This window comes from Nematolebias whitei, chromosome 3 (genome assembly GCF_014905685.2).
Source record: "Nematolebias whitei isolate Nwh7 chromosome 3, NemWhi1, whole genome shotgun sequence".
Classification (NCBI taxonomy): Eukaryota; Metazoa; Chordata; class Actinopteri; order Cyprinodontiformes; family Rivulidae; genus Nematolebias; species Nematolebias whitei.
This window is the reverse complement of record NC_056500.1, coordinates 3963653-3976358: the sequence shown is the minus strand read 5'-3', so window position 1 is coordinate 3976358 and position 12706 is coordinate 3963653. Positions and strand designations below refer to the sequence as shown.

The following is a 12706-nucleotide window of genomic DNA, read 5'->3' as shown; positions in this document are numbered from 1 at the left end:
CGCCCAGCGGTCCGTCGCCCAGCGGTCCGTCGCCCAGCGGTCAGTCGATCTCGTTCTCGATGGTTTTCAGCGCTGGAACCCGCCTCCTGGTCCACGTCAGTAAAGAAACGACGGACCGGGGTGAAGATGATCAGTTTCTTCCTCTGAGAAATGATCCAAATGGTAAAGAACCTGTTTTAAAACAAAATACCTCCCTTCAGATAAATAAAATATAATCATAGTTTATTTTTTCACTTCATCAGAGTTTCTGGAAGCTGATAAAAGATATATAAAACTTTTAATTTAATTCTACAAAAACTTTATAGGTGAACCAAGATCAGCAGATGGTGTGAATCCAGACTAAACTAAAACATTTTCAACTGATCAGTTTTGGATTTCAAACATAATAAATGATCATTAAAATAAAACGATCAGCTTCTGTTGCAGAACAAAGGTGCTGAGTGACTGCTAAAACGTTAAAGAAGCTGAAACTGAAGTGGTAAAGCCAAAGTTAGCTAAACAAAAGCAAAAGGCTAAAGCTAGTGAAACTGAAACCAAAAAACATTTTCAAAACATAAAATCTCAAAAGTTAAACACTGAGAAGCAAAATCTAAAAGCTGCAACTGTTTAAAAAAATTATATATCTATCGCAAGATATGAATTTAGCAAAAGCCAAAATCTAAAATATGCTAAACAAACCCATTAGTAGCTAAAACAAACAGTAGCTAATGGCTAAAATAAAGCGGTACAATAGCTAAATGCTAAACCAGCAAAACAATAGCTTAAAGATAAAACCAGATGAACACTAGCTAAAAACTATAATTTGTAAAACAGTATCTAAAACCTAAAATTAGCACAAGAGTAGCTAACAAAAAATCTAAAAATATCAGAATAGTAGCTAAAAACTTAAATTGGTCAAACGAAACCTAAAATAAGTAAAAAAGCTAAAACCAACAAAACAGTGGCTAAAAACTCAAATTAACTAGGGAACAGTTGAAATTAGCAAAACTATAGCTAAAAAAATATTAGGGGAAACTCAAAAACAAATGCTAAATGCCAAATTTGAGACAAGTACACTAAAGTAAATTTTAAAAAGCACAAAAACTTTGTTTGAAAATTTAAAGTCTTACCTACTGTATATTGTCCTGAACCAGCTGAGTATTTGCTGAAGTAGTACGAGTCAAATGAAATCAAATATATTTAAATTAAAGCAAATGCAACCCAACTTAATAAAAAATAAAAAAAAGTTAAAAAAAACAGACATTAAAACAGCATTTTGGCTCTTGCTTAATTAAATAAAATAAAAAAATGCTGGACCGAGTACTTGTCCTTGAGGAACCCCAAAGAGTAGGTAGTTTCCAAACAATTCTGGTGGGTTTTCTCCAGAATTTCACTCTGAAAACTTGAAAATTCTCACAACTGATGAGTTTTAAACGAGCACTAACCTTCCCTTCATGTTCAGGTCCATCTATTCAGGTATTAACGTCAGTACAACCTGAAGATCCAGAATCTCCTCGCCTGCTGGTTTGCCTCCTGAAGGGACTGAAATCGCCTCAGCAACCTGTTCTGTGGTGGCTCGATGGCTCAACGGTGTCAGCAGCAGGTCTCAAAGGGACGTGGACCAAGTCAAACCGGGGCTACAGCACCACCTCAGTCTGGACGGTGCCGGCTGCAGACTGGAGACCCACATCTTCATACTGGTGTGGAACGATCCAGGACGGACACCAGTACAGGCAGAAACTCTGCTCACAGGACTGACTGTTAGCTGCAAAACCTGTTTGTTCTTACTGGAATATAGACCGATTAAACCAAATTAACAATTAAATCTAAAGGTTGCTTTAACTGAAAAAAATTCTAATTTTATTTTATTTTCAGTAGAAATAGGGACAAGTTATGCGAGTTTAGGAATCAGTCTGGTTTTTTTTTTTATCTATTCTGTCACCAAGGAATTAAAATGTTCTGTTTTTGTCATGATTTTTGTTTGGGTACTCCTGTTCATCAAAGTTTTCACACACAAAAACAAAAAGAGTGGAAAGTTTTTTTGTTGAGACGAGTGGTAAAGCGCAGCTGTCTTTGGAGCTGAGATGTTCTTCACAACTGAAACATCAACAAGTCAGAAACTTGGACTTTGCCTGAACTGGTGTTTTAAGATTCTTAATGGTTTTCACCCAGTCACAGTTTGAGCTCGACCGTTTGTGAAGGTTTTGTCAGACATGACGTCGCACGACTTGAGCTCAAACCTCAAATAATCACAAACTCGTTTTATTCACTTTGGAACGTAAAAAAAAAAAAGAACCATAAAGAAGTTAACTGAATTATACGTCAGCAGCACATCTCAAACTTTGTTTTACGTTAGGAGCATCACCTTCTCGTTTAAAAACAGCGTTTGTGTAAAGGAGCAGAAGAGACGGGAGCAGGTACCGTCCGGGTCCTGTCGGACCCTCCCTGGACTCTTCTGCTACGAAGCCATGCTCTGATCAACGTTGCAGTCTACTTTAACATCGTCCTGAGGAAATGTGCAAAGCCTTCATTGAAAAGACATCTGGATGGAGCAGATGTTCTCATATCTGCCCATACCAGAGGCACTAATGCACCCCCATACCATCAGAGAGGCAGGCTTTTGAATTTTGAGCTGATACCAGGCTGGACGGTCCCTCTCTTTAGTTCAGAGGACATGGTTTCCAAACAGAACTTCAAATTTGGACCTGTCTGACCCCAGAACAGTTCTGGACTTCACCTCAGTCCATTTGAAACGAGCTCTGGTCCAGAGAAGACGACATCTGTTCTGGATGGTGTTCACATCTGGCTTCTTCTTTGTCTGATAGAGCTTTAAGCAGCATTTGTGCATGGATTGTGTTTACAACGATCTGTAGAAGAGTTCCTGAGCCCAGAACAGAACCAGACGTGTTTTAATGCAGGGGCCCCTGAGGGCCCCTGAGATCATGACCATCCAGTATTGACTTTCATGAGCTCAGAGATTTCTACAGATTCTTCTGATCTGTTGCTGAGATCAACTTGATGAGAACTTGGTTGCTCCTCCAGCTGTTTCTTATAGATGCCACTAACTTTAACAGCCTTTTGTTGACCCTGGAACAACTTACTGACGTGTGTTGCTGCCAAAATTACCTTATTATTATTATTGTTATTATTATTATTATTGTTATTATTATTATTATTATTGTTGTTATTATTATTATTATTGTTATTAGGCTTCTTCAGATCTGTTGTAGGACAGGCCGCTACAAGAGATCCTTCCTGTCCACAGCCATCAGCATCTAGAACAACTCTTTTTAATGAAACCAGGAAGATTTCCCTCTGGGATTAATAAAATATTATTGAATTGAATTATTATTACAAAAAATGTATAATTTGTTAGTGCAGACATGTGAGGTTTATGTTCCATTGTGAATAAAATATTAGTTACTGAGCTTTATAAATCATCGTATTCCGTTACGGTTAAATATTTCAATCGTCATCATTTAGGTTGTCTGAGGAAAAAGTGGGTGTTTTGTCAGTTTTGATTTAAAAGGAGAAACGTGGACGTTTGAATTTGTGCATTTCACGGTGAAGAAAGAACACAAGGACCCAAAGAGTGATTTCTATCATCTAATCTTTACTTTACGTTCGATGCAAAAAGTTTCAGCAACGTCCTGCAGCAGTTCTTACAGGCTCAACTCCTGCACAAATAACTCTCTGCTCCAATTCTTTCACCTGATATGATCAACAGAAGTTAAATAATACATGCAAAGATACACGTGCAGCAGCTCAGACCATCAACTGCCACTTTATACATGTCATTTATCAGATTTAATAAAAAAGATATAAGTGTTTACCCATCAAACACAAAAACGAACACCTTTTACAGTTTAGCCCTGCTCACCTCAAGAACCCCGAATAACCGCCCGGCTGAGATAAATAGAAGTAAAATATTCATGTTTTTACAGAGGAATAATCATCTAATGTACATCCTGATGCATGCTCAATAATCCAGGTTGAAAAATCTAACAAAGTGAAGTCAGGTCCTCTGGAGGACTTCACTTTGTTAGACATCTAATGTACAGTTACATGCTTTCACTGGGACCGAAAGTTATCCAGTGTTTTCTGTTTGGCACACACACACACACACACACATGTTTGTTTTTATATCTTTTTAAGGACTTTGCGTTGCCCTCCATTCATTTCGGTCCCCCAACCCTGACCTTTACCATAAACCGAACCGCTGACCCGTCAACGGCGTTTGAGCACGAGGACCAAGAGCTTTGTTCCCCAAAGTAGCACTGGATCCTGACAAGTTGGTGCAGATTGACAAAAATTGTCCTAAAGAGGTCAAACAACACGCACACACACCTGTTCTCAGGTCTTGAGGTTCAGCCCAGCATGATTTAAAAAGAAATCAAATCTGAACTGGACTCTGTTAGTGTTTAACTGTCAGATCCAAAACTTTGATCAAGACAATCTCTTGGCATATTGGTATTGTAAGGCCTGGCCTGGCCTGGCTACAGTCAGCTTGCCCTTATTCTACCCCGGACATGGCTGTGTCTGCTTTGAGCAGAGTGCCGCCTCGATGTAGATGGGCACCATATCAAAAACACGTGATCTCATATTATTTGTGAAAAATACAGATACGCCTCACGGTTTGTCCAGGGTACCAAAACTTCTTGAGAATCCATACTTAAAGCAACAACAAACAAACAAACAGGTCTGTCACACAATACAAATACACAGAACCCGGGTTTGAACGCAGGATGGACCATGCCGAGCTGGGCCTTACAATGCCAAAATGCCATTTGTGACCAACGGTCCAAATGACCAATGAGGACGTTCCATTTAGAACCAATGGTCCAAACCCTCAATAAGTACGCTTCATTCCTGATTCAAGATGGCCGCACAGTTAATCAACCTCGACAATAACAAAAGGTCTATAACTCAGTGGGTTTTATGAATATTGAGCTAGAGTTGGGTGTGGTAGTAGCTGAGAGTCATCCCCAAAACATACTTTAAGCCCCCAACAAATCAGAAATATTTTTTGTTTAAAACTATCATACCACGTGGCGGGTGATATGCATTTCTTTAAGGAAGGCTGCTATTTATATCTTTTATAATGACCAGCATTACTCCAGCTTACATAAATAAATAAAGAAAATATTCATCTTCAGTCAAAATAAGATAAAAAATTTATGTTTGACTGTATTTTCTTTTTTTTTATTTAATTTTGTTTCTTTCTGGTGATTTTTTTTTACGTTTGACCCATTCAGCCACTTTGTATTCTTCAGTTTTTAGGGTTAATCTTTATGTATATTGATGATTTCAGTTTATACACCTATTGTAAAAATAACTTTTTAATCTCTCACCTGTCCTACATTAAGTTTACTGTCCTGCTTTGTCCTGATGCCAGTCGTGTGTATTTACTGAGTAATGTTTGAACAATAAGTCAAATAAACCATGAATTAGATCAAACAGCATTTTGTGATTCTCCTCCTTCTATGAAGAACTCTGGGAATCTGGAGGTTTGGTTCATTTTTAAATCTAAAGTCCTTAAATTAACTAGATTATTTTTCTAATTCAGGGTTTTTGTATGGCGGCAGAGACGGAATGAAAACTGGAAGTTGAGAAAACGTTTAGTTGTTTGTATTTATCCAGGTTTTTCAGTCTGTTTCAGGAGGAAACACTGAAGATGTTTGCAGACTGGAACATAGCAGAGACCCAGCCCTGTTTGGATCTACAGCTCAGACTTCACAGCACAGTCGCTGCTTAAAGTTTAAACGGGTCACAGAAAGTTGGACTTCTGTACCGTATTTTCCACCGTACACGTCGCTCCGCCCTATAAGTCTCATCAGTCCAAATATGCCTAATAAAGTGGAAAAATCCATAAATATGTCACTTTGCCATAAACGTTGCATCTATTATGCGTCACCGGTGACAACCCGGAAACGTGAGCCGGTGTGCAAAAAATCGATTGGCTGCCAAATGGCGGCAGCGTGCACGGGAGGACTTAAACAATAATTTAACAAGATTAACACTTAAAAACAATTGTTTGTTTACTTGAAATTATAGTAAAGGCGTGTCTCAGTTTAACTTTTACTTAATAAATGCACTTTAACAGTCAAATCAGCTGCATTTCAAAAGTATTTGCTGCCTCTGAGCACGCAGAGGAAGGAAATAATGAAGGAGGAACGCTGCACATTTCTTCAAAATTTAACAAGATAAACACTTAAAACAATTGTTTGTTTGCTCAACTTTATAGTAAAGGTGCGTCTCAGTTGAACTTTTACTTAATAAATGCACTTTAATGGTCAAATCAGCTGCATTTCTCAGGGGCGGTGCAGTGAAATGGAGCTGATTTGACGTTTGCTCCAGGCGAGCTGGACGAAGGTGGCAGGCTAAGGCATTCTGTCATTAACAGCCACTTGTACCTATTGCATGACACAATGGCATGCCATACTACTTGAGTGCCATCTAGCGGCTGAAAATGGTAGTGTTCAATATTTTCAGTCAGAATGAATGAAAACCGTCATATCTCAGCCAAAAAATTAGTTTATGGGAAAAAAATCCAAAAATACGTCACTTCAGCGTCTAAGTCGCAGGGCATGCAAATTATGAATAAAACTGCGACTTATAGGCTGAAAAATATGGTAGTTATAATATCACACAATCACAGTTCAAGTTGGAAAATGTTTGAATGTTTTACCACAGATTGTTCAGTTTACTTTAGAGCTGTCTCTCAAACAGCACTTCTTTTATAATTAAACCTCAGAACAAAGGTACTTGTGTCTCCTTTCACGCGGTGTCTCTCGCTGCTAATGGACTTGTGGTTTTGTCTCAAATCTCACCCAGGCGCAGAGTTCTCACGCCCAGACCGTCACTGACTTTGCATCTGTAAGTTATGCTGACAGTAATTTTAGTCTATACTGGAACTATGTTACTTTGACCATTTTATTTATTCCCAACCACGTGATAGAAACAAGCCTGTAGATTGTTGTTGTTATTATTTATTCCAAGTTAGTTAAAAAACTGTCTGGATGCCTAAGTCATCATTTGGACCATCTCAGCCACCGTTCAATGATCAATTATGTATAATTTTAGCTTTTGTTTGGCTCGTCTCGTCGTTTGCTCTCTGTGGCAGTTCATTCTTCTTTTGGAAGCCCCTGTACATAAAGAGGTAGAGTGTGTGGTTTCAGATCAGGTCAGAGGGTTTGATTTCATCAAGACAAATTGTTGTGTTGGGGTGTTGATCTCTTGTCGAGTAAAAGATGTCGGCGATAAGTCTAAAACAATCTACGGTATGTACAGTGCAAACAGGAGCGTCATCACTGCTGATAAAAGTGTAAACACATTTTACAAAGCTCACGGACACAAGATACTCGTCTACAAACTGGAGCTACACAGCCTACTCCTACAGCTGCAGGGGTCATCAGTAAAGAGTAGAAACAATTAGAAAACTTTCTCTTTGAGAAGCTTCTCCTCTCTGAAGCGTTTGAACATGCACGCCCCAAACTGAGAAAGAAGCAGGAAATCCAGAGAGAGATGAAGCTGCTCCTTCCCCGTCCACGCCTGACGAGCGTCACCAAAGTTTATTCAGATACAGTTAGGCTGCTCCGTTCTGAAGGTCCGAGGAAGAGTCCAGCTTTCAGCAGAAGAGGAAGGAAAACGTTTGCCGCCGATCCAGACGTAAGCGAAAGGTTCAGCATTTTAATCTAAATAAAATCAGTCTCATGTTTGTGCTTTCAGACAGGAGCCTAAAATAAACTTGTAAAAAACAGAAAACAGTTAAATTATCCCGATGAAGAACAGCATTTCATGCACCGTCTAAACTCACTTTAAGAAAATGAGCATTGTAATCTTGAGACCTAATTAAATAACTTACTTTGAAAAAAACAAGTATTGTTTTCCAAGATGATAAACAACTGGTGATCTTGAGAGAACAGTGTTAAAACCTTAATACGTTGAGAAAACAACCAGTTCAACCCAGTTATCTCTACATAAATAACTTAAAATCTTAAGAAGTTTGGCATTGTGTCCCAAGTTAATGCAATACAGCAGTCCCTCGCCACTTCGCAGTTCGACTTTTGTGGACTCGCTCTATCGCGGTTTGTCAACATATAGTAAGATTGTACAAAAAATAAGTTGTACAGTGCAGTGCATGACACACGACTGTCAACTTTACAGTGATATTGTTGTACTCACGTGGTTGGGGAAAAGTAAATAAATAAATTGGGACAGGCGCTGCCATTTTGTAGTTTTCTTTCAATACGCCCACACTGTAATTGCCGCTCAACTGGACTTCATTTCCCAGAAGCCGATAATGTAGTACCTCTGGTCGATGCTTTCATGTCTCTTTAAGAAACAGCATTGTGCTATGAAACCTGGGCGCTGATTGGCTGCACAGAACTGGACCCACTGAACCCAAGAGCTCCTAGCCGGCCCACGAGGATTTCCAAACGGGACCGTAGGTCCGACTTCTCTCTAGAGCCCACCGGGACTTTTTTCATCCAGATCTGTACTCAATCTGGTCCTGTGCTGGCCATCCGAAAGTCTGGCTCCCTCCAAAATACGTTTCAGTGCTCAAGGACTGCACAGACCCAGAGCAGAACCAGACCTCCAGACCCATCGGCGAATCCAAGAGCTGCTAGCCGTTCCACGAGGACCTCCGAGTGGAGATGCACGGCGTTGGTCCAGAGCTCTCCGGAGCGCATCGCCACTACTCCGAGCCAGAGAGCCAACCAGAACCGGCAGGGTTGATCCGCCGAAACGGAACCGAGTTGGAGCGTAACTGAGTTGGAGCGGAACCGAGTCGGAGTGGAACCGAGCCGCTGCTGTTCTGCCGAGTGTGGTAAGTAAAATTTAGTAGCTACAAATACGTATGTTGTTAAAATGACGTAGGTTTAAGAGTTTAGAGCATTACAAGAGTGTGGGAAAGGTTTATAAAGCCTTAAAATATATATAAATCTAAAATAAATACAACGTACCTACTTTGTGGATTTCCACTTATTGTGGCGAGGTGGGGGGGGGCGGGGTCTGGAAAGTAACATCTGCAATAAACAAGGGACTACTGTAAATAACTTTTTAAAGAAAGCTGCATAAAAAACATTATCTTGAGTAAAATGGTCATTATGATCCAAGGTATTTAAACGACTCGTTACTCTGAGAGGACAATGATAAATCCTTATGTTGAGAAAATAACCATTTCAACCAAAGACAATGAGATAAATAAATTATTTCAGGGAACAATATAAAAACATTATTATCTTGAGAAACTGACTAGTGTGACCCAAGATAAACAGCTTGTTATTTTCAGAAAAGAAGCATTTTGAATCAAGATAACTAGATAACTTATCTCAAGAAAATGACTTGTCCCAAACTAACAATATTTTTTACCAGAAAACAACATAAAAACCTTATTTTCCATAAAGCCCCCAAGTTAATGCGATACAAATCCTGAAAGAACACAAATAACTGATTATCTTGAGAAAATTGTGTTTGTGCTTTTTTTTTTTCAAGTTCTAGTTTTACAATATTAACAACCTTGACCTGACTGTGTTAGTTTCAGATTTCTTTAAGGAAGATGTGATTATTTGGGGCAATGCTTTTGTTCTTTATGATAAATCAAAATCTGCAGTTTTAAATATATTATTTTACCTCAGTTTTTAGCACAAGTAGCGCATCTCCACAGAGAACACCTGAACTACCCGAGCTAGTTAAACCAGCTAACCTAAATAAATCCTGGATTTGTTGATAATCAGCTCAAGCTCTTTTCTGGAACACAAACATGAGAGCGATTCAATATTCAGAAATGCAACATGTTGAACAGTTCCTTCTAAGTGGTGATCGACTTCAGCTCAGACTGAACGTGTCCCGTCCTCCCGGATAGAACGTCCGGTTTGCACCAAAAAGAGGCTCCACACTCGTAGACAAAACATCTCTGTGCATCTGGTGCATCTGGACCGTTACAGTAAAAACTTACGACCATGAAACGTTACAATCAGAAAGTATCTGGAAGAGTTTGAGGGGTGGAAAGAAGTCCCAGACAAAATGAAAGTTTCCTGGACTTCAACAGGAAGAGACAGAAACAAACAGCCAAATAAACCCAAAGGCCTGTTTAAAGTTGTTTCTGTAGTTAGTATTTATATTTTTACAGTAAAATATACTTCTATAACCTTCATTACCTGTGCACTTTAACTCCTGGAGTTCAACTGAGGCAGGAAGTAAAAAGTCTCAAGTCAGAAAGTACCTAGACTTCACTTTTCTGCTCATTTCCAGCTTTACATTCATTCTGAAAATCCACTAAAGTAGATTTTCTTCATTTAAAGTTCAGGAGAAAAAAATCTTTAAAAGATGCTCAGTGCTGCTACTCTGTCCTTAAACATCTGAAATAAGCTCGGGACTTTTGTCAAACCCACCCAGCCAACCCTCGATGTGGCCTCAGCTGTGGACTGATTGGTCTCCCAGCTCAGTGGCAGAACTCATGTCGGTTAACGTGGCGCCAGGTGTTACACAAACTTTTGTTTCTGGTTTAATTTGAGTCCAGGAAGTTGACTAAGATGTTTGTACAGAAATGATGGAAGCTGAATTGTGAATTATTTTGTGTTGAACTTGAAGCAGCTTTGTCAGGTGAACACTAACAGTGGGTGGTTTTACTGCTAGGCTCCGCCCCTGGCATGAAGCCGTTGCTGAGGTTGCTGGGACTCGGAGGTGAGCCCAGACGGGGCGTGGCCTCCACTCTGAGGGCAGGCTCTATGACAGAACAGCTCTTCTGCGGCAGCCGAGGTTGGACCAGCATTGATTTAGGGATGACCGACGCCTGTCGGAGCCCGTCGGCACGTAGTGGCGGTCTGACGAGGGCGGGGCCTGTGGTTGTGGCTTCAGGGTTGGGAGAGTTGGGACTTTGTGGCGGCGAGGGGCTGAGGGCACTTTGGTCGTCAAGCTTGGATTCAGCTTGTTGTGGCACCTCCTGGTCTGGGGGTGTGACCTCTTTTTCATCAGGGACAGGACTTGTGGACTCCAGAGGGGCGTCCTGCTGCATGCTGCTCTGTCTGGAAGTTCCTGAAGCCGGAATCTCGCAGCTGTCGGTGCGACGCTTTGAGCCCTCGTGCATCCGACTAGTGGCTACGACAGCCTTCATGGCAGCCTGTCGACACAAACATGCATTTAGCAAGCGACGCTACAAATTAATTAAACTTTTATCCCTATTTTACTTGATTTATGTTTTTAGTCGAACACAAAATAAAGAGTAGAGCTGTAACAATTTGTGTGAATCACTGTTTAGTATGTTCCTCATGAGGTCATGGTTGGTACAGGCTTAGGTCAACGGCTTGGTAGCATGTTCAATTGCAATTCAGTTCAGTTTATTTATAAAGCGCCAAGTCACAACAGAAGTCGTCTCAGGGCACTGAACAGAAACATTCATATATAGAATAAATCATCAGAAACGTTCATATAATGTATAAAAATAATAATTGAACATTATTTATCTGAGGAGCAGCTTTGAGTTTAACTCCATCACAGAACTCTCATCTTGAACAAGCATGAAGGCGACAGTGGAAAGGAAAAACTCCCTCACGAGGAAGAAACCTTTAGCAGAACCAGGATCAGGACAAGAGGACCATCTGCTTCGACCGGCTGGGTTTGGTAGGAACAGATACACAATGGCAGATCAAGAATCACATGTTAAGATAGTATCAAATGAAAACTATTCAATTTTAACAATTCATTTAAGGAAATGAGGTCAATTTGTCCTCTAGTAGTCTAAGTCTATAGCAGCATAACAAGCCAACCCTAACTATAGGATTTATCAAAAGAAAGTCTTCAAACTGGACAATGCGTCAGCCTCACGGACAGAAACTGGAAGTTGCTGAGAACTGAAAGATCTTCCGCCCGTTCTGCTTTTGGAAACTCTAGGAACCACAAGTAAACCTGCAGTCTGAGAATGAAGTGCTCTGTTAGGAAAATATGGAACAAGATCACGAATATAAGATGGAGCTAGGTTTTTGAGAGCTTTGTAGGTTAGAGGTAAGATTTTAAATTTAATTCTGGACTTGACAGGGAGCCAGTGGAGAGAAGCTAAAACTGGAGAGATGTGATTTTTCCCACTAACTCCAGTTAAGACTCCGGTTTATCAGTATTTATCTGACACTGAGGCAGTTATAAAGGATGTTTAAGATTATCAGTTTGGCTTTCCATACATCCACTGCTGTTGTGGATAACGAGTAACCTGAAACTTTTCCACCCTGCTAATGTGAAACAAACAGGCAGGTCTCCAAGCTCCAGTGTTTCATTTGAAATAATGTTCTTGCTTTGGTTTGACCTGGAGTTCTTTAGAGTGTATTTTCCTCTTCTCTTACCCTTAAGTGGCAGTTAACAAAAAGCAATAAAAACATGCATGACCCCTTCTAGACGAGAGTGCATACTCTGGACCATGACATCCGTACCTTGATGTTTTGGTATAAACAGATACAGTCATGCCCCTACAAAAAGCTTCTGGCTTTACTTGAATGACAAACCTTAAGTTTGCGTCGCGCATTGAACTCCTGCAGTTTCCTTTGTGTCGTGTCCATGTGGGAGAAACGAGCAGCTTTACCCAGCACCCAGGGGTGCTGCAGGGCCTCACGGACGCTGAGGCGCTTGCGAGGATCGAGGACAATAAGCTTACTGACCTGCAAGATGATGAACAAGTTTGAAGTAGATGCATTTTTCAAACTGTCCAAACCTTTCAAGCACTGCTTCTTTTGCA

At 40.2% G+C, this 12706-nt stretch overlaps 2 protein-coding genes across 2 annotated transcripts in view; one reads left to right on the top strand and one right to left on the bottom strand.

The window, feature by feature from the left end:
* LOC119430397 (immunoglobulin lambda-1 light chain-like) overlaps positions 1 to 1737 on the top strand; it is a 6430-nt gene extending 4693 nt beyond the window's left edge. Inside the window, exon 4 of the mRNA XM_037697802.1 lies at positions 1442 to 1737. Within this exon, the coding sequence (XP_037553730.1) occupies positions 1442 to 1737 (296 nt within the window). The remainder of the gene's footprint in view (positions 1 to 1441) is intronic.
* A 7150-nt stretch (positions 1738 to 8887) lies between these two features.
* Positions 8888 to 12706, bottom strand: part of si:ch73-60h1.1 (calcium/calmodulin-dependent protein kinase type IV) — a 44568-nt gene continuing 40749 nt past the window's right edge. The window contains exons 10-11 of the mRNA XM_037697891.1: positions 12477 to 12629; positions 8888 to 11104 (exon numbers count right to left, since the gene is read on the bottom strand). Of these exons, the coding sequence (XP_037553819.1) occupies positions 10595 to 11104; positions 12477 to 12629 (663 nt within the window). The 3' untranslated portion in view covers positions 8888 to 10594. The remainder of the gene's footprint in view (positions 11105 to 12476; positions 12630 to 12706) is intronic.